Source organism: Coffea arabica, chromosome 11e (assembly GCF_036785885.1).
Source record: "Coffea arabica cultivar ET-39 chromosome 11e, Coffea Arabica ET-39 HiFi, whole genome shotgun sequence".
NCBI lineage: Eukaryota > Viridiplantae > Streptophyta > Magnoliopsida > Gentianales > Rubiaceae > Coffea > Coffea arabica.
In genome coordinates, this window is record NC_092331.1 from 54016471 (window position 1) to 54040103 (window position 23633).

At 32.8% G+C, this 23633-nt stretch overlaps 1 protein-coding gene across 1 annotated transcript; it reads right to left on the reverse strand.

Annotated features, from left to right (window-relative positions):
- LOC113718523 (uncharacterized) lies at window positions 1–6667 on the reverse strand. The gene is made up of 5 exons (XM_072072151.1): window positions 5746–6667; window positions 4833–4904; window positions 728–1240; window positions 111–349; window positions 1–69 (listed from the first exon to the last, which is right to left on the reverse strand). Exons 1-5 carry the CDS (start codon window positions 6665–6667, stop codon window positions 1–3), a joined length of 1815 nt encoding a protein of 604 aa, XP_071928252.1.
- Between the last annotated feature and the right edge of the window lie 16966 nt (window positions 6668–23633).

Sequence of the window (23633 nt, forward strand, 5' to 3'; positions counted from 1 at the left end):
TCATTTGAGAGAAAAGATAGGTTCGTGAAATTTGCAAACGGCCCTCCATGAGGAATCGGTCCTCTCAATCTGTTGTAGGACACATTAAAGTATTGGAGATCTGGCAGTACCTGTAATGAGTTGGGAATTTCACCTTCCAGATTGTTAAAAGATAGATCCAAATGCCGTAACTGCAACATATTCTTCATGGAATCTGGTATCAATCCTTGTAGCTTGTTACGTTCCAAGGAGAGTTCTTGCAAATCCTGTAGTGCTCCAATAGTGCTGGGTATCCTACCCAAGTATTGATTATTTGAAAGGTTCAAATAGACTAATGCCTTGAAGTTTCCAATTTCAGCAGGCAAAGAACCTGTCAAATAATTTCCTGACATGTCTAGCTCCAAAATATATCTGAGGCTCCAAAAGCTTTTTGGTATCATAGAACTTAAATTGTTAGAATTGAGATAAACATATCTGAGTGTTGTAACGTTTCCTAAACAAGAAGGCACCATACCAGAGAACATATTTTGTCCAAGTTTTAATTCTCCTAAGTTCAACAAATTACAAAACTCACTTGGAATAGCACCTAGTATTTGATTGTTGCTTAGATCTATCCTCTGAAGCTTCAAGAACCATTTGATTGTAGTGGGAATTAACCCTGTCAAACTATTGTTTTGAAAGAACAGATCTACTAAGTTGCTCAAATTACCAATCGAACTTGGAATTTCACTTTTGATTCCACAACTACCTGCATGAAAGGATTGGATTGAGCTAGAAAGATTTCCGATAGACTTTGGGAGGAAGCCATTCAGAGGATTCTTACCTATCCACAACCTTCTTAAATGTTTGCAGTTTGATAGGGATATGATGAAGCTCAACTCTTTGGATAGCGAGTCCTCAGAAAAATTATTTTGCCATATAGCAAACTGTTCCAGTAATCTCATGTTTCCAAGAGAATGAGGAATTGCACCAGTAAAATGGTTCATACCAAGGTGTAGCATTCTGAGCCTAGAAGCATTTGAGATGGACGTTAGTATAGTTCCAGTGAATTCATTTCCCTCAAGGTAGAGTTCCTCAAGATTGGGTAAGAAAGCACCTATAGTTGATGGAAGCTCGCCTGATAAATCATTCTCCGTGAGAGCAATAAGTCGTACAGTTGAACTATTGAAAAGTTTCAGCGGGATGGGACCTTTTAACCTATTCTCTCCCATGTGTAGTACTTCCAACTTGCTAAGATTACCAACCTCTTGAGGTATTATACCTGACAAATCAAATTGGTAAGAAAAAAATGTGAAGATTTTAGAATAGACAATGAGGAGTTATATTTTTGTATTTACACCTATTAAAAAGTATTCTTAACTGTATCACTATATAGTCTAATCAATACGAATATTTGATTTCAAGCATGTATACATTAGTAGGAATACCATTAGCATTACTAGTGATAAAGGGCACACTCAATTTACGTGCAATTTAAAAAAATCATTTTTTATATGGAAGAAATCAGTAAAAAATTTTAATAAATGAAAAAACTTTGATCTTTTAAAAGCTTTTTTAATATTATTTTAACAAATTTGGTAATTATAATGTTTGTTGTTGGTTAGCGGTGAAAGTTAGTTGTGCTATTGGTGGACAATACACAGGCAACATGTTAATCAAATGATAAAAATATAATTAAGTGACCGTGATGATAATATTGAAAATTTAAAAGTGACAAATATAGTCTAATTAAATTTCACCTATATGCACTCCGGTTATTATGTCATCAATTCATTCGCATTAATTTGGTATAATACTATTACAAATGCTTTTTTTTTAAAATTTCTTTATGTTATGCCCACAAATATAATGAACAATCATGCAACAACATATCATTTCTCCTACAAATATTCTGATAAGTGCTTGTTTTGCATATTTATGTATGGTTACCTATGTGTATTTTAGTGTGTTTTCATTCAAGTTCAAGTCGAATAACTAGGTTTTTGCATTTTGGTGGTTAAGTGAGAAAATTTGCATTTCTATGGACTTAAGTGCGGAACTTTCATGTTTTTATAGATTTTGATAATTCAATCATCAATTGAAGGGAAGTGAGAAGATACTTGCATGATTGTTGATGATTTTAAGTGGAGATCATGTGACATGAAGGAGCAAGGGATGAAATGCAATCAAGAAACAAGAAGAAAAGCATTGGCAGCAAAAATGCATTTTGGTACATTGGCTATAGCTTGAGTTACAAAACTTGAATTGAGATGATTTTTAAATCATTTTAAAGCTAAGAGGAAGGACTACAATTCTTATGCGAACTACAAGATCCAGTTCTCATGTTTTCATAGTGAAAAATCCAAATTACTGAAGTGCTTTTCTCATATAATGATATCTAACCAATCACTAGTATTTTCATCATAATTCAGTTCCCAAATCTCAAAATGACTTGATTCTTGAGTCATTGGAAAACTATCAAAAAGGGCTACAAATTTGATTTTTTAAACAAAAGCTAATTCAGCTTTATTCAAGTAGAAATTTCCACATGAATGGGCTCGGATTCCTGCAGAATGAATTGCAGGTAGAGGGCAAAAGACTAATGAAGAACAAAGCAAAAGGATGGATCTGTGAACGGATCCGTGGACCTCAGGTCCATGGATCACCTCGTGGAACCACTTTGGAAGTATTTTTCCTGCAATTTTTCAGCATAAACAAGGGAGCAATCTAGCCGACTCCAACAATCTGTGCACGGATTGTCGGCCGGATTTGAGTCAGAAAAGCAACACAACTTGAACGACTTGCATAATAATTGAGCCTTTCCTTTTCCCTATTAATGAGACTTCTCTTGGATGATTTTTGTAAACAAAAAGAGGGAGAAAAACACTATCAAAATGTAGATTTAAACTAGAAATCCTTAGTCTTCTTAGTCGAGGTTGGATTACTGTAGGATTAATTTACAATTAGTGGGTTGTTCTTCAATTTTTGTATTAGCTCAACAAGGGAACAAAGGGAGATGAAGATGGAGAAGTTGAGCTCTAGGGACAATGGTTTGATCTTTTCTAACATTTTAACTCTTGTATTTGATTCCTTTGTTAGTTTTAATACAATATTGGATTGTATTTTCATTTGCTTTATATTTAGCTAACGTTTCATGCCTCGGGTTGTATGAACTAGCTATGATTTGTTTGTGAGATTTGCTTGGGAGGTTGATGCTATTGTTTTGAGTAAGTTATTTAGTACTTTTGATTCTTATAATCAGGATTAATTGGCTATTAGTTGTGATTATTTAAAGATATTGGATTATCAATAAAAGTTGTAATTCAATGTTAGTTCAAGAAAGTACTAAATTTAAAAAATACACTTACGAGAGTAGAGGTCTACCTTTATGACTTGCTTTATAGTAATTTCATAGAAGCTCATGAAATTGTAACGAATTTCACAACCACGAGAGTAGATATAAATTGGTTATAAGTATAGTTGATTCACTACAAAAATAGATTTCACGTGCATAAGGAAATTAAGTCATAACTAACCAAGGAACTAATGTTCAATTGCCCAAGTAATATTGCTAGTTAAAAATGGTTATGAATTCCATTCCCTAGGAGCTTTATATTATTGATTTATTTCCTTTTTATTATATGTTTGTATCAGTGAGCGTCTAAATAATAAAGGAGTTCGAATAGTATCGATAATTGATCACTCTTATTTGTGTGATCGATTCTTAATATCATATACTCAAATATGATCTGTATACTTACAGTTGTGTATGAGGTATTTAGAAAGTTACAAATTTAAAACTTGAGGTAGAGATTATTTATATATACACACCCCACGCATATCATATTCCATTTCAACTAATTAATTAACCATTCGTTTACTCATTTACAATTTATTAACTTAATAATTAATAATCATTTCTCCTATGATTGGTTTAATTAATTGTACATATTAATTTACGATCATTTTCCTCCTACCCATGATTGGTTTAATTGTCCTCGTCAAGTGCTTCAACCACTAACAAGTTACCTTTTTAATTCCCCAACTCTGCCCACCATACTTAAAGCCCTGCACTTTCAGTTCTTTCAATCATCTTTATGTTCAATCAATTTGGGCCCCACAACCCTATCACAACAGCACCTTGGTACTCTTAACTTGTACTGAGCCTTATGTCTCTCGATAAAATTTACAGCTCGTGTGCCTGATCGAAACCACTTTGACATCAGTAATTGTATTTGTGTCTTCCATGTACTTGATCCGTACTCATTGGTACAAACTGCTATACCATTTTGTAGAATTTTTGCCTAGATGAGTAGTAACCAAAGCATGACAACATGGCAAAACTTTTGTATCTCACATATCTAAAGTCAAGTAGCTAAATTTAATGAAAGAGGAAGCATGCCAACTAATTCAGGGGTAAAGACTGGAAAGCAAGTGGTATAATTCATTGACAATTTTGGAAATGACAAAACATTTTGAGACAATGTTGCAAACGAAATAACATGACATTGTCAAAAGGGGCAAACGAAATCCAGACCAGTTGACCCTGTTGAACCTCGACCATGTGTACCCTCTCTCTAAGTACTTCCTCATCTTCCTTTTTCCCATTGTATAATCTGTTAGCCCCCTATCAGTATCTCTATTTTTGAAGTGCAATCAATTGAAATTTGAAGTTGAGTTATAGATGTAGGCTGTAGCATATTGAGATCAAGCTGATCAAAATCGTTTTGGCTTATGCAGTGCACTAGTATGACTGACCAATTGACGTATGAAAAAGAGTCCATTCGTTTTGGCTCAAATTCAAGTTTGAGAAAAGTATTCTAATGATGGAATAATTAAATAGATCTCATGCCAAAATGTATCAAGATTTTTACCTGTCACATTAGCACGCTCCATGGCTAGTATCTCCAAATTATAGAGATTGTCAATGGCTTTTGGAATTTCACCTGCTCAAAAATCATGGCATCATGATAAATATAATTCACGGCATGGCATAATTATATGTATATAACATATATGCATTTCAGAATTCTAAGGATCTTCAGTTTAGTTTCAAACAGTATCATGTAAATCTCTCATAAATATTGACAAAATGACGATTACATACACTTCCAAAAATTGGAGGTCATTTTGGTGCCAATCTCTATGCCTATGTCAATGGATTTTTAAATGTGTGCATAAATTAGAAATAAAATTGATATAAAATCTAAATATGAATATCGAAATTAATACTTTTTACATTTTCTTTCATAGACGGTAAAGCCATGAAGTTTCAAATGTCCAAAAAGTTTAACGGGAAATTACTCAAAACCACCCATGTGGCTTGAAAATATACTTTTAACATCCTTATGCTTTGGATTCAAAGGCAAGAGAGATGTAATCCATCAGAACCAATGGTTTTGTACAAAAAGACTACTCTACCCATTAGTATACATACTGTTAATTGATCCTTCTTTCACAATTTTATTTCTTACATCAACAAAATTGTGTGTTTGGCATAGTCATTAATCCCGGCCTAGACATCAACCCGGCAAGGCCATTGGTGTAACAAGTTAGCGGCTTAACCAAAATATTTCAAACATCCCCATGTAATCATTGATGAACAAGGAATGCAAAAAGAAGGAGCTTTGCTTATATTCAGTCTACTTAAACATTTAAGTTTGAACTTAATTTACTTAAACATTAAGTGTTTCTCCACACCCTGCAAGCATTTAAATCTGCGATCAATTGGTGCTCGAAATACACAAGAATTTTTCCCACCCAAAACAAAGTCAAGTTGGCACTTACCTGTCAGGTCGTTCCCACCCAAAATTATTTGTGTAAGAGTGGTTAGATTCCAAATTTCTTTTGGTATATATCCTCGGAATTTGTTGTAAGACAAGGATAAAACTTGGAGTATTGAACATTCTCCGATGCCTGATGGAATTTCACCTTCAAAGTAATTCCATGATAAGTAAAGCCCTTTAAGTTGTGGGAGATGATCGCAGATATGTGCTGGAAGGTAACCCAATAAGCTATTATTCGTAAAACTAATAATTTGCAATGAGGAGAGGTTAAACAAATCCCATGGTAGAGGGCCAACAAGTTGGTTATGTTGAATGTCCAAAACTGTCAATTTCGGTAGAGCGCTGAATTCTTCTGAAAGATTTCCAGTAAAAAAGTTGAAACCCAACCTGATGGTCTCTAAATTTGTGAAATTAGAGAGCCTGCCTGATAATGAACCTGAAAATCCGTTATCTCGGAAGGATAAGTATTGGAGTGCAGTTAAACCTCCCAACCATGACGGTAGTTCTCCTTCAAAGGCATTATCTTCCAAGTTGATGTACTTCAATCGGCGTAGACGAGATAGCTCGGTTGGAAGATGTCCATGAAAGCTGTTATTCATAACATTCAACCTGACGAGAAAAGAAAGATTACCCAACTGTGGAGGTATAGTTCCTGCAATTCCCATGTAAGAAAGGTCAATGGCTGCGACTCTATGATGACGAGCATTACAAGTGATACCAATCCAGTTGCAAACAGAGGTAGAAGTGGACCAGTTGGTTGGGATGATCCTTTGAGGATCGAAAATTGTGGATTTGAAGGCCAGAAGTGCATTCAGATCGATAGTGTTGTTTTGGTTGTTGGCAACACTTGCGCTAGCTGAGCTTGTTGTTATAAAGTGCAACAGTAGCAAGGCTGCAACGAAAAGAAAATAAGTTCTCTGCATTGCTTATATAGAGGTAAATAAAACTTGAGGCATGCCAAACAAATATAGAACATGAGTACATTGTGACCTTGGGCAGCACTTATATAGGCACATACTTGCGGTTGACTTAATATTTTTCCACAAAATGTCGTCGTCGTATTTCAATTGCAAAACTGGATAACCAGGTTGAATAAAAAATATAGCCTTGACTCTATCTCTGAGACATATGTTTTTAATTTTTCACAATTTAAAACTAAGTTAAATACCAACTATTGACTCGTAAGTGTGAAATTGTCATTTGTACCCCACGGCTGACAATTGTCATGGTAGATTTTCAAGTGTATTCTCGATCTCTTTCATTTAGCATTGAAGGAATGTAACCCAAGCAACCAATTCAAGTGTATTCTCGATCTCTTTGGGTCTTTCCCAGTATTTTTGGACAATTTAAGCAGCTTGTCTTGATGAAGACCACATTCACTAAGGACGCTGTCTTGATGAAGACCTGCTGCTCTATTCTCTGGATACTGATGTTTTGTTGTCCCTTACTTGCTAGGAATTAAATGCCCACTGGGGGAAGATTAATTCCTCTCTTTGGACATCATTGGGTTAGTTCCAAATAGTAGTAATAATGGTTATGGAGAATTCTAAATTGCTTGTCTTGTCACGTTAGTGCATGCTCTCCTAGTCTATTGGTGATAATCACATATCATTACAATCACTACCTTTAACAAGACTTGGTCAACCTTGAGGATGCTATCTTGACAGAGAACCATGAGAGTCCAAGTCTCAAATCTATTGGGTGTGTTTATTGAAAAATATATTTGTTTATGGTTTGTAGTTGATCCACCTTGAGGATGCGATAAATACAAATTCGTTTCTAGGTTTCAAGTCATTAATAACAATGAACTAACAAAATAGAGGGATAGGAAGTTGTGCAGTGTTAGACTAAATACAGAATTGCCAGGCATGTATTCTAGATGATTTACTTCAATACTTTCAAAATTAGTTATATTATTTACAGACTAAGGTCTTGTTAAATTTTATCATTTGATTGTAGATTATTACAGAATGCTTTTCCAAGTATTAAAAACACACTTTAATTACTGCCCAAGATTACAAATTCTCATTTATCATCCTATCCTATTTTTAGTAACATTCTCAATTTTAACCTTCTCAATTTCCTCAGACTAGTTTTTATGTATTTTTCTTCAACTTTCGTTGTTATGTTTTGTAGAGTAATTGATATGACAAGCAATTCCAGTGTTTCACCATTCTCTGTGGCATTTTGAGTATAACAATTTTCAAGGAATGATAAAAGGTATATACTACTCCAAGCCAAGCTAAAATTATTATGTCTCTGAAAACTTCAATAAGAGAAAGAAGAGCTAAAAGCTTGTTGTCCCTTCATTATTTTGTGGACGGACAATTTTATTCCTTTATTCCATTAGTTCAAACTGCAAAAATTGATAGAAAGTCCAAAAGTTTACACGTTAAATTGTTTGGTGACTTAAATGGTACATATTATAGCTCGGGAGCTAAAAGTGTATAAAAATGACATCTTAGGGAGTAAAGAATTATGTGACTTTATCACATCCACACAATTGAATAGAGTTTTTGTATCATAAATTATGTGATAGGGTGTTAATTGTTAGTTATTTTATTATTAATTTTCCCTTTGTTCTTGCCAAATAGTATTTTAAATTGTTGATATATACTTATATTTGATATTTGGACCTATCTACAGGAAAGCAATTTGAAAAGTGCTAAAAAAGGGACCTGCAGAAGGAAATTGCCCCACACGTAAAAGAGTCTAAAAAGCCTCACAAAACTGGCCTGCATGAAGCTACAAGGAAGTCTTTGCCTAGCAATAGGAAACAAGAAGGAGAAAAAGTCGGCAGGGCTTCAGTTCACGGACGAGGGGCCTGGACGGTTGTCAGAGACAACCGTTCCAGGCAGTTCACGGCTTGTACTCTTTTACTTCAATTTCGGCAGGGACCACGCGGAAAAGATTGATCATTAGTGATTCTTTGGAAAAGAAACGTACAGGGATACCTTTATGGTAGGAACGCGTTGACCGTGCCTATGGTAGGAAGGCCTCCAGAGGCCGACACATGTTGCAGGTGGATGGATTGCAAACGGAGATGTTAAATTGTTGGAGAACGCGTGAAGAGCAAATCTCAAATTTTGGTCTTTGGCCAGAAGCAAAAAAAGCACAAGTTCGGACTTCCGTTTTCCAAATCAGTAGGTTGGGGCAGGGAAGGGTAATTACACGTCAGAACCACTGGCATTTATGCATTTGCAGTTGTACCCGTTAGGAACGGAAAAATATTGGAAATGCCTTGGACAAAGAAGGTACTTAAGTTTTAACAAATAATAAATGTAAATGTCACACGTGTCAGGGATAATAACTTGAAAGAAGGAAAAGTGGAGCAGAGGTAAACGTAGTAGTTCAACAGCAACGCGAAACACAAAGATATTGAAGCCTTCAATATATTTATATACACATATAAATTTAGTACCCAAGTGTTCAGCTTAAGCATCCGGTAAAATGGTCTCATAACTATCGTTACGGTAAACAAAATAGTTTTAGACATGATGTAATTGGTTATAAAAATTTTAGCGATCATTTGATAACCCGTTAGACCTATCCACTTGAATAGGATTATAGGTAAAAATAAGGGATTAAATTTCTCATCTAAAATAGTAAGTTAACGTAATAAATTAGTAAGTTTTGCAATCGAAAAGGTAAATTGTAAGTAATATGAAACATACTTTTTAAAGAGATAAATTACAAAAGTATATCGCAAATATACTTTTGACTTTTGAGGGTGTAATTTTATTTGAAGTAAAAGTTTGTTTGTATACATAAATAGTGATTTTTACTGATAACATAGTTAATTTGATTAATGACAAAAATATGCTAATGTATGGCTAAAATATTGTATTATGCTTAAAAAACTTATACGAAGGCCATATTTTAGTGTTATTTGAAATAACACTAAAATGTATTATTAATGATTAAAACTGAGTACCTTACTTAGTATGTACTGTTAATATACTTGTATACATACTTGATCGTATGTGAATAAATAAGTATTTTTGAAATTTGTAGGGAAATTAATTTTTTCTTTTGGAGTTTTAAAAGAAACAAAGCGAAAACATTTTTCCTCAGAGCACAAAAATCCACAAGTTAAAGTAGTTGGTATAAAAGGGAAAGAAACATTCTGAATATCATTATTTAAAGTACTAAATAAATGAGATGTAAAACGGTCGTTAAAAACAGGTGCATTGACATATAATAAAGGAAAGCCATAAAGAGCTAGCCATTTACAGGAAAAGTTATCATTCATAAAAATAGCAACGCTTCACGGTTTTCTTATCAGTCTTGCAACATATGAGCAAAGTGACAATAATTAAAATAGTATTTTTTTTCGATTTGTACATATTTAATTAATATTTTTTGCTTTTTAAAAAAATGAATGAAAATGTTCTACGAGAAAGCACATAAGTCAAAAGGAATGGTCTAAAAGGGAAAATAATAGTAGATACGTACAATACTTGTAGTTCATGTTTGAAGGACTATAGTGCTGTTTTTAAAAAAATATCCCGAAAAATATCTAATCCAAACGGAACCGATTCTTCACTATTTAAAATGTCAAATCTATGATTGTGTTTGAACTGTTATCCATTGGTATCGTAAAGTATCATTTTTTCATCAAATACCACCTCTTTAACACCAATTTTCACATAAACAAATTTATTTATCGGATAAAAAGCATAAAAATTCGTTTTTGAATAAAACACTAGCTCTTTATGGCTTTCCTCTATTATAAGAACAGATTACCCATTTTTGCATAAACAAATTTATTTATCAGATGAAATAAAAATAAATCAATTTTTCAGTAAAACAGTAACTCATTATGGGTTTCCTCTATTATAAAAACAGAGTACCCATTTTAGTCCCTCTAAAATAAAATGTTGGCTTTGTCACTGACTGAAATGTTTGTAACTGAGATTTATCTATGGTGAATGTATGAAACATAATTTTTTCACTGTATTGAATTTATATGATGAAAAATGAAATGGGTGAATTGGATTAGTGAGCATCAGTTTTGTAAATGATTGTGAGAGTAAACTATATTATGACTACAAAATACGTTGAATTGTGAAAATTATAATTGAAACATGCTCCTAAATTTTGGATATGTGACTTTCCTAGTTACGAATTTCTTAAATTAACAGTTAGTTATTACTATGAGTATTGTGATAAGTGTAAGATGTGAATGTCAGTAATAACTGTTAGTTATTAGTCTCAGTAAAATCAGCAGTAAATGTGAGACATTAATTGAAATTTGCAGATATCATTTTACATGGGTGGTTATTATCTGTTAGTTAAAATTTAGGAGTTTTAATTTATGGGTTAGAAGGGAAAACATGAGGGAAATGTGGGACAAACATGAGCATGATTATAGGATTTGTACGACCAGTTATAGGATTAGTTGTCAGGTAAACATTTCTTAATTTTAGAAATGTAAAATTGTAATAAAATAGTATTCATACAACATGACAATTTGGAAAGCTCCTTATCCAAAATTCCTTCTGCAATACATATATATTAGTATTTTGACCCGTGCTATGCACGGGATTATATTTCAAATTAAAATAATATTGTATATATTTATATATTGTGGTACAGAATAATATATATATATATATATATAGACTAAAAAGTTTAAAGAAGTGTATGTTTAACATGTTGAAAAAATTTTAATTTATAATGATTTACATGATAGAGAAATTGTTAACGCATTTAAGGAGAGGGTTAGGTTGGGTGGTAAGGTGAGAAGAGTTTTCTAAAAAAAATCAATTTATCAGTACCCAACAAAACATATTATGTCATACTCATATATCAAAACTTATAATATAAAAAAATAAATTATAGCCAATTTATTTTCTTCCATTTTTAGAAAAAAAAATCTTTCTCCTGTCTTGTACCTCTAAAATTGTTGATTGCATTTAGATTAGCATTTTTTTTATAAACTTTAACGTATATTTAAAAATGTTAGGAAATTGGTTTAATTTCTTTTAGGTAGAATTCTTATTTTGTGTGAAAGTAACTAGTTTTCTAATTGGTTTTAGTTACTTGAAGTAGTAGTCAAGAAATATTCTATTTAGTTTAGGATTAGAAGTTATTCTATGCAAGTTTAGGAAATAGTATTGGTTTCCAATTGTTATTTGATTTTTTGGCAGTAATGTTCCCTATAAATAGATGGGTTGGCATACTACACAGAGAAACACACAAAAGAAACACACAAGGAGACACAAGGGGCATCATATAGCCTTATACATGGGGTGTGAGAGAGAGTTCTTGGGAGATGAGAGATGGTATACAAGGGTTAGGCTTGGTTCAAGTTGTATTCTTGTATAGGGTTTTCCTCTCATAATAAAGAACAGGTTTCTCTCCGTAGACGTAGGCTCAATGGTGGAGCCGAACCACGTTAAATATTGTGTGTCGTTTATCTTTCATGCTTGTGACTTATTTGCCATTAAATTATTGTGCACTTGATATCTCAATAGTTATTTATTCCGTGTTTGGATCCTAACAAAAAAAATCTCTGTAATATATATTTTAGAGTTCTCAAAATTATGGACTATCTCATATTCGTGAACTATCTGCAGAAAAAAAAAATTCTGGACTATACTAATTTTGTTATACCAACTCTGTTATTCTTATTAGTGTATTAATTGTTACGCTATTTCTCTCATTTTGTTGGGTCTACATTAATACAAGTGTAATTGTTATTATGTCTCGTGTCCCAGAAAATACATAATATCCTATTCAGGTGGATACGTGCAACAGATAATCAAATTGATAGTAAAAATTTAGAATGAATAAGTTACTTTTGCATAACGGTTGTAAAGGTTTCTTGAGACTTTATGAATTAGGTGTCTTGCGTTTGCAAAAAGAATTTCAGAAGGTTTTTTGTATTGGAAATGGAGTTAAAACTTGCTATAGGTTACTTTCCTGTATTTCAATCTTATCGTAAAGGATAATTTGCTGTTGAACCTAATTTTTTTTCTGATTATATCCAGCTAATAAATTAACTTAAGAAAATAGATAATTTATGGAGGAAAGCTATAAGTAACTGGTGCTTATTTTGAAAAATAGATTTATTTTTATTTTATCCAATAAATAAATTAGTTTATGAAAAATGGGTACTCTGTTCTTATAATAGAGGAAAGCCATAAAGAGCTAGTGTTTTATTCAAAAAGGATCTATTTTTATTTTATCTGATAAATAAAATTTTTGTATGCAAAAATGGGTACTCTATTCTTATAATGGAGGAAAGTCAAAAAGAGCTAGTATTTTATAGAAAAATGTGTTTATTTTTAGTTTAGCCGATAAATAAAATTTTTTATTTATAGAAAAATGGGTACGCTGTTCTTATAATGGAAAAAAATCATAAAGAACTAGTGTTTTATTGGAAAACGGGTTTATTTTTATTTGATCCGATAAATAAAATTTTTTATGAGAAAAACGGGCACTGTGTTCTTATAATGTAGGAAAGTCATAAAGAGCTAGTGTTTTATTGAAAAATGGGTTTATGTAGAATTTTATTTTATCCATAAATTTTTTTTATGGAAAAATGTGTACTCTATTCTTATAATGGCGGAAAGTCATAAAGAGCTAGTGTTGTATTCAAAAACAGGTTTATTTTTTTTTATCCGATAAATAAATTTTTGTATGGATGTCTAGATAAAATTAATTGATCAGATCAAAAGAAAATTTATTTTAACACTCATTTTTCCAAAAAAAAATTTTCTTTTCGAAAAAAAAAAAGAAAATAAGCCCGTTTTCTAATAAAACAGTCGCTGTTTATGGCTTTCCTGCATTATAAGGAAAGAGTAACCATTTTCTCAAAAATAAATTTATTTATCGAAATAAAATAAACATAAAGGCGTTTTACAGTTAACCACCCACTATTTACGGCTTGCCTCCATAAATTATCCACTTCACTATTTTTCATAAGTTAATTTACTAGTTTGATAAAATTGGAATAAAATTAGGTTGAACAGCAAATTACCCTTTAGGATAAAATTGAAATACAGGAAAGTAACCTATAGCAAGTTTTAACTCCGTTTCCCCTACAAAAAATCTTCTGCAATTGTTTTTGCAAATGCAAGAAGAATAATTCATAAAGTCTCGAGAAACCTTTACAACCGTTATGCAAAAGCAACTTATTCATTCTAAAATTTTAGCATCAATTTGATTACCTATTGGACGTATCAACGTCAATAAGATAATATGTATTTTCTGATACACGAGACATAATAAGAATTAAACTTGCATTAATGTAGACCTAACAAAATAAGAAAAGTGGCGTAACAAATAATACAATAATAAGAATAACATGTTTGGTATAACAAATTTAGTATAGTCTAAAATTTTATTTTTTTTCTGCAGATAGTTCACGAATATAAGGTGCAACCACTAAAAAGAATGACATGCATATGTCATGTAAAAATGAATATAAAATGAATGTAGTTACATTGTGCCATCCGGTATTCGGGTCCATAGTGGAAGCCGAACTTCAATAATGGAAAGCCAAAGTTGAAGCTTACTTCAGACGCTATGGGGAAGAAGTGGGGTCACCAAATATTTGGTACAAAGGAAAGACTTGCAATAACATAGTACGGAAGTCAGTCTGCTGTTTGCTTTCATCCGTACACGCTTCTACTTGATTCCCTATGCATGCGCTCTCCAACAATTTAACGTCTCCGTTTGGACCGTTTTGCCCCCAACACGTGTCGCTCTCTGCCGGCATTCCTACCATAGGCAGGTTCCTACCATAAAGGTTTCCACGGACCACGGGACTAGATAGCATTAGTCATCTTTGGCTTTAAAAGAGAAAGGGGCGTACAGAGAGCTAGGATCAATAGTTCTAGCTTAGCTTTTGGCATAGTTTAGTTTTTATTCTTTCTGGGTTCCTTTGATGGCCTGGATCTCAGTTAAATTACGTGGAGATTTTCTCATGAAACGTGGCTAAGTTTTTCATCTAGTCGAAGGTCAACTTAAAGACTCGATTCCAAATATCTGTGAGATCGAATTATTTTACTTATTTCTTTTATTCATTGGTATTCGTACGTTTTCTGGTTTAATTGCTTATGATTATTTTGTTATTTGAATGTTAAGGGTCCGATATTCAAATTAACCTAATAATCTACTGTCATATTAATTGATTGAATCCGTAATTGTTCTGTTGATTAATACCAGTGGCGACTAGCGTGATTGATTTCATATTAGGGAAACGTATGATCTAACTTAAACAAATCCTCGTAGCGTGTTTGTTGGTTAGGGTTGGGTTTTTTTAATTATTAATGCAATCGAGTAATCAAATCCTACGGTCGTACCTAGGGTTATTTATTGGTTAGGGAAATTGTTAACGGTCGTACCTTAACTATCGAGAAATTAAGGAAATGCTGGTTGTTCATCGCGTGTATGACAATTATAACCAATCTATTAATGAGTAATTGAATTATCTTTGCATCGATGATCAGTTGCATGGACCGTGTCTGAAAAGTTGAACCTTTGGCTAGAGTCGTATCGGTTATTGATTAATTTCTATTTATTTCTAGTAGTTGTTTTATTAGGTAGTTAATTAGTTATTTTATATTCTCCAAAAACCCCCATACTTCGGACTCTGAAAGAAATAAGTTATCCCCAATCCCTATGGATTCGACCCTACTCACCGCTATATACAAAATTTGTATTTTTCTTAAGTAGGTAATTATTATTGTACAGGTTCGACACCCTATCATTGTGGATCCAGATTCACTTGTGGAAAAAAAATTACACTAAGAATATATGATATATTAATTCATAGTTATGATTATAAAAAGTAATATACATTCCAGAATACATGCATATAGAAACTAAAAAATAAGCTACAATGGGAGCTTTGGTCTACCATATTGGGAGAGAAAGGACTAGTCGAATTTTTTGCTCGTAAGGCTGTTGCTGGTCGTGAAGGATATTGGTGGCAATGTGAGGGCTAATTCCTTAAATTAAAACTAAAAAAAATATTGATCAAATGTTGCTCTGACAAGAATAGTGTACCAAATTATATCCGCTGTGGTAAGGCAATTTCTCTTTTTTTTTTCTATATGGCTGACACTATTGTGCTAAGTCAAAACAAAAAAGGGACTGACAGATTCTTTTCTGGCAGAAGCTGTCATAGTTGTTTGACTGGATTTAAAAAAAAAATTTTTGTCCCCCGCCGAGTTGACTTTGCTAGGCAGGGGTGTTTTTTTTATTATTATGAGCAGGTCAGATGTTGAAGAGGGTGGAGAAACCGTTTTGGAGGTTATTCCAGTATGTATTGAACTGTAGTTCTGATGGCAGTAGGACTCAACTGGTTTTCAAGTGCTTGTCTTTTTTCTTTTTTTCCTTCTTCTTGTACTACATTGAATGATTGCCATTTTTAACATCATTCTCATATCATGAGTTATTAGATGTGTAAATTGTTTATGAGTCTTCTGGTGTGCTTCTGTAGGCGGTTGCCCTGGTTGTTAGAGGGAAAAAGTGGTCATCAACAAAGTGGATGCGAGTCCATGAGTACAAGGTGTAATTTACTGGGCACATAGTTATTGGTATATGCATTTGACTCTTTTCACACAGTCCACATAGTTCACTGCATTTAATTTAAATACAGATTTCTGCATTCTAGTAAAGCAATTTCTGTTGAAGCTCTTATATATTGCCCATGCTCATCCGTCTCCTAGTTGCAAATGGATAGACATACCTGGCAGATGGTTTATCATAGTTCCAAAATTGTCTGCTTGTATTCTTCTTTCAAGTTTCATTTGGTATACAAAGTCTTTGATACTGTCAGTTCATGGTCATAGTTCAAAGCACTTGAATGTTTAAGCAGTCATTCTGTGCATTCTTCTTATTTAATTCATTTCACTTTGTTATGTCTATCGCCCTCCTCTTTACGTAGTTTCAGTCTGCATTAACTCTATTATCCCCTAATCTTTGCTTTGTATTCTTTGCTATAGCATAACTGGATAAATAGTCATACTTCTTGGCGAAAAGTGTATAATGAGTTCTTCTGAATTGAAAGAGCATAAATTGCATGGGAGGGCGGGTCCTAGTCCAAAAGTTGCATAAGGTTTTGTTCATAGTACAAACTACAAATGGAGATGTTGAATTGAAATGTTAATGGGCAAATTCAAAATTTATGGAAACCAAAGGAGCTAGTTTTTCTGATGTTTAGCATCAACTCTTTCTAATGCCTTTTAGTCAGCACTACATGACAGGTTGTCGAAGCCTGTGCAATAATAAAATTTGCTCAAATTAAAAGTAATTTCTGTAGATAGTGGTGAGTAGGGTCGAATCCATAGAGACTGGGAGTAACTGTTTCTTTTCAAATTCACAGTGACAAAGGGAGTGTTTTTATATCAAGGGGTGACAATTAAAGGAATTCAACTACAAGTAAAATAATAAAAATAAAATAGCCAACTAGAAATTAAATAACAATTTACTAAAATCAAACGAGTGATAATTAAGAATCTAGCCAAGGAATAACTTTAGCAATGGTTCACCTAATTGATCATTGAAACAAAGGCAATTCTAATTATTTACTAATAAATAGGTTATAACTACCAAACAAGCGATGACAGTCAACCCCTCCTTACTGTGTCGGTGATTAAGGTACGCCCGTTAATCACTACTCTAATTGAGAAATAATCTTAGGTACGCCCGTAAGATTTAATTTCTCAATTGCCTTACGTATTAGAGGAGTCCTATTCTAATCAAATAACGCACTACCAGAATTATTTTAGATTAGCCCGCGTATCCCTCTGACACAAATCTAATCATGCCAGTTGTCACTATCTTGAGACAATTAAACAATTACGGATTTAACGTCCCAATTAACAATAGATTATCAAATTAACTAATTATCCAGATCCAAGACAATCAATTAATTAAACAATCATAAGCACTGCAACCAAGAGATATGCGAATACCAATAAATAAAAGAAAAAAATAAAATTAAATCGATCTCACAATTTTAGACGAACCAATGCCTTCGCTGTTCCTTGACTAGAGTAAGGAAATTATTTCATGTTCGTTGCAAAAAATCCATGTAAAGCTGAAGCAATAGTCGCGGCCATCATGCGGCGAGAGGAATCCACCACAGACCACAAGGAAAAGTCAAAAGAAAAAAACTACAAGGAATCTTTCAATCATAGTTATTAAACCCAACCCGGAAAGGAACCAATGTTTTCAGAACCGGACCGGACCGGCCGGTTCAACCGGTTGGACCGCGAACCGGACAGGCCAACGGTCCGGTCCAGAGCTAAACCCGGAGAGTAGTCAAGAACCGCTGCAAACCGGATGACTCGGACGAACCGGAAAAACCCGCTTAGACCGTGAACCGGCGGTTTTTGAAACATTTCAAAATGGATTTCCAAAACCGGCGGTTTTTGAAACATTTCAAAATGGATTTCCAAATTGTAGCCGCCAAGAGTCGAACACCAAACCTTGTGTTTGTCATAAGAAGCCCTTACCACTAAACCATAGGCAGCGGACATGATTATTTTGTGCAGATATCTACTTAACTTATTAAATGAAAAACTAAAAACACCCTAAACCTAAGATACATCAAACTTATTTCTTTGTATATAAAACATATATAAATGCAAAGATAGTAATAATTGTTAGTATATGTATATATATAATAAATTAGGTGTATTAAATGTGTTAGGACAACCGTTAAAAAAATCCTTTAATAAAATAGCTTTTTCAAATTATTTTTTAAATTTTTGTAGAAAAATGTACGACAACGATTTAATATGTGTAGAATAAAAATAATCAAGAAATAAATTTGTGAAAAAATAAAAAATTTTAAAAAATGACAATCCAAACAAGATCTAATTTGGTAACTAAATTGAATTGTTTAGATAAGTTATTGTTTTCAAAAATTTTAATTACATCAGAAACACTTGTGCTTTACATCATAAATATATTGTTGGTATATCTATGTTTGTTAATGTACTCCCCTTGATTATTAATGTAATCCCCTTGATTTTTTAATTTGTGAAAATAAATAAAAATACTTAGACTTTTAATTTCAGTTACAATCTCACAATAAAATAATGGTTGAAATGCAATAATAGATAGAAAGATTGAGTAGGGATATTCTTGCTCAATTGACATTGTAGACAAGTATTTAGGAAAAAAATTGATAAGTAATTATTATTTTAAAAAATATTTATAATTACATTGTACACATTACATCATGACTCCTTGATTTTTTTTTTTTATTTGTGTGAATAAACAAAATACTTAAAAATTTTAATTTCAATTACAATCTCAAAACAATATCTTAGGTAGTAACATTGAATAAGGATATTGTTACCTAACTGACTGGTAAATAAATATTAAATAAGGGAACATTGATAAATAATTGGGCGCTAATAACAATTTTCTAATGGACAAAAAATGTGAATATGGAGAATTTTTTTCTTTCCAATGAATATGGACTAAGTGAGAAAGTCAAATGGCCGAATTGAAAACACAAATTTGAAAAAAGTTAAAAAAGAATTATTTTTTTTAACCCAAATTATTTAATGCTACAACCACTCACTTTTATCTCATTTTTTGTTTCTTATCAAGTTTGCATTTCTATTTTCGATTCTCTTGACTTCCTTCGAACTCCAAACTTTCTTTTTTAAATTGCAATATCTAAATCCCAAAGGCATAAATTAAAATTTAAGTTTACAATGTCAAATCCTCATAGACGTGAATTTTGTATAATTTCAAAATATTGTGATATTTTTGGGATAGATTTAAGATTATTTTGGTAGATATAATTGAAATTGAAATGAAATTTATTTGTTTTAACTTATAATTTAAAAAATTTATTTTTGAAAATCCAAGTTATTCAAAAATAGTAAACTTTTCATCATATAAAGTTTTAAATTAGTCTATTGCATGTCTTATTTTGTGCATATATATATTTATATAAATTATTTTTAAAAAAATTCATTGAACCGAGGTTGAACCGGTCCGACCGTTTGAATCTCGACCCTTTCACTTCACCGGTTCAATTGACGGTCCGGGTTTTAAAACATTGGAAGGAACCCGGCGAAGGAGGTGGGTCAACGGGTTACTGGTTGAACCGGTGGGTGAGTGGTTGAACCGATGGGTCACTACATATATTTAAATATTATATTTCATAATTATTTATATAAGATATATGATATAAATTGTAATAAATAATGCCATAACAAAAGCTCATTTAATTTAATTTGTTATAAAATAATTAATTCATATAAGAATCAATCAAATATAAAGTTATTTATTAATATACCAAACTTCAAGTGTAAAATTTTATCTATATTTAGTGTAATTATCTAGCTTATTTATGAATTTTAAGTGTAAAAAATTATTAAAATAATATTTGTCTTTAAATGAATCATGTAATATGTTATTTTTGGAATCCATTTTATAACTTATAGAGTTTGGAGGGTAATAAATTTTTATTAAAAGATTCCAAATAAATTTGTTTTAGAGAAAAAAAGATAGAATTGAAAAACCATTTATATATCATAATAAAGCTACTATATCAACATATTTGGAAGTAGTTTGGTGGTAAGCAGGCGGTAGTGTTGGGGCAGAGGTCCGAAGTTTGAGTTCCAACAATAGCAATATAATTTTTCCACAAAATCCGGTTAGTGACAAAACCGGCCAAAACCGGCCGGGTTTCCGGTTTAATCCGGTTCGACCGCCGGGTCGTTGACTAAGTCAACGGTCTCTTTGCACAAACGATCTGATTCCAAACCCGGCCCGATCTAATGACCGGTCCACCGGTTCGACCGCCGGGTCGGGCCGGGTTTAATAACTATGCTTTCAATTGCTCTTATTTGCCTCTTACATACGTGAGCTAAGCTACTAAGAACCAAAAGAGAAGTCAAAGCTATAAACTAAAGGTAAAGGAGAGAAAACCCTCTGCTCCTATTTTCTATTTATTCCTATCTAGTTCCTACTCTAAATTGCCTCCTGCTTTGCAGCTGCCCCCTTTTATTGATATCCTTTGCGGCAGCTCTCCCCTTCCAGGAAGACTTCGGCCAAAATGACTAAAAAGGCCTCGCGTCTCTTTTGTTTCAAAAATGTTTTTGGGTGCCTTCTTTTTGAATTCTTTTCCGATGATTGTCAAATTGGCATTAGTTGTGGCATTTTCATTCTACTCCCTGAAATAAATATAAATTACGAAAAGTGAGTAGAATCTAATAATTAATCAACATCGGGTCATGTAATAGGGGAAATTAATAATAAAATAAATGATAAAATTGCACCCTATCACTACACAATTCTTGGCTATCGTGCTTAGTCAGCACGAAAGCTTTGGCCTTTAAAAAAAAAAAAAAGAGTGAAGTACCCTATCGGACTTCGTCAGCATGACAGGGGTATGATTCGGTACACCATCTTTATCAAAGTAACGTTTGGCCGACTTTTTTTTAAAAACTATAATCTAAGGAATTAGCTGTGTGTGACCAATTGGAGGAACGGTCACAAACCAGGGGAAAATCTATGCCACGTGTTGGACTTCGTCTCAGATGTGCAGGTTATTTTCAAATGATAAATGATAGTAATAGTTATGGAGAATTCTAAATCGCTTGTCTTATCATTTTAGTGCATCGTTTCCTAGTCTATTAGTGATAATCACGTATCATTGCACTCACTGCCTTTATCAAGACCCGTTCAACCTTGAATGCTGCTATCTTGACGAAGAAGCACGAGTGTCCAAGGGTCAAATTTTCTATTTCCCTGTTTTTTTTTTTTTCCAATCCAAATCAAAGGAAGAGTAGGACAAGAGAGAATAATTACAGGTCTTGGCCAAGATAGTGTGATTGTAATGTTTCGGTAAACGGATTAGCTGCAGATTAATGCTTAGGCTTTGAAAAATATTTTTGCTTATGTAGTTATAACTAACACACCTTGCTGGAATAAATATAAACTCGTTGCCAGGTTACAAGTCATTAATTACAATGAACTCACAAAATTGTACATTGTACATAGTGGGATAAAAAATTGTACATTGTCACACAAAATATATGAGCAAGCTATAATATGCATTGTTTAAGCTCTTAAACAAGGCAATGCGTAAGTCTTTTGCTCTTTTGTCAATTTGTGCTGTTTGATCTAATGGAATGGAGGGGCAAAATTGTCCTTTAATAAAAAGACAAATGTGGAGAAGATGAATGAAAAGGATCAAACCACTCTATCTATCGTCATTCATATAGAATCTCATAAAAATTAGGACTAAAGGATGGGAGAATGCGCGAGAAATAAGAGAAAGAAGAGTTAAAAATCTGTCATCCCTTCATTTATTTTGTGGATGAACAATTTTATTCCTTTTTTCCATTAGCTCAAATAGCAAAAGTTGATAGAAAGGTCAGAAGCTTGCACATTACACATTAAATTGTTTAAGAACTTAAATGATACATATTATAGCTTAGGGGCCAAAAGTGTATAACGATAATAGTTTAGGAGCCAGCTGAACAATTTGCTCAATATACAATTGCGATTCATGTATTCCGGATGTTTTTCCCTTTAATCTCAACCTTGTTTATTCGCAGGCTTTTATTAGACTTCATATGACCATAGACGCACATCATAAAGGACTCTAATTTGTGTATGGCATTCATTGGGTGGAAAGACGAGTTGCGGTCAAGAACCTTTCCTGTCTTAGTCCACGGACTGGAGAGTGGAGAGTCAACTCTTGACTTAGTCCACAGACTGGAGAGTCAAGAATTGGAGCTATTCACACAATTGTGTTTGTTTCCCTTCGAGAAAGACATCAACCTGCTTGAATTGCTATTTTTAGAATTTTTTATAAAATAATGTAGTGCAGCGTTTTGATATATGTGAGGTGATAAATGTGTTTATGAAAAAAGCAAAAATTTTTCTGAAAAAAATCACAATCCAAACAAAATCTAAAAACTCTAAGTGATGTATTCAAACGGAACTAGTGGAAACTCGTAGAATGATGCAAATGCCCGGTATTCAAAGTACATTATCTCTCTTGATGTTTGTCCGAATTACACACAGATCTATATTTTTCCTATATGATGTGAAGTTCTATATTTGTTTGTTTCCTTGATAAATATTGTACTGATTTAGTTTACACGTAAGAATGGAGATGCCCTAAAAACTTTGTGGTTAGAGGCTTACATAGTGAATAAAAGTTAAATTGCCTGTTGCGTTTTACAAAGTTTAATATGCTTATATTCACCATATTTCGTTTAGATTCCTATGATCCCATTCTATCGTTCGATCATGTAAACATGGTAGTCAAATTGTGCGTTTCTTGTCCAATTTTCCCAAGTTTAGTCAATAACTGAATGATTATTTTTATGGTTGGTGCATCAGAAATGAGAAACACAAGAAATGAGTATCAAGACTCACCATCATCTTAAACGCTTTGAACAGAGCACACTTAGAAAACGATAAGTTGACATAGACTGATTTTTCAAAAGGTTGGCAACAAAACTTTTCGTGCCCGAGGCTCCTTCCACCAAGTCTCCTTTGGAATCTTTTGGAATATTGATGAGGATTTGAATGTGACAATTAAACCCAAGAATTTAGACTTTATTAGCTCATGCCTTTATGGACGCAAGATATGGGCTATTATTGGAAAGTTCAAGTTCAATTGACTTGGAATTGAGAATTTTGTAAAGAGTCTTCAAAATTGATAACAAGAAATGAATAAGTAGATAAATAGGCGCCATGACTCCACTAGTAAAAAAAAAAAAAAAAAAAAAAGTTAACGTTACCATGAAATCCGCTTAGACCAAATCTTCATCGGGCAACTTGATGAATTCTTATTAGATAATGATTTTGTGTTTATCAGAAACTTTTTTTTTTTTGGAGAAATTCTTATTGAACAATGAAAAAATGAGGATGCCTTGCATCCTA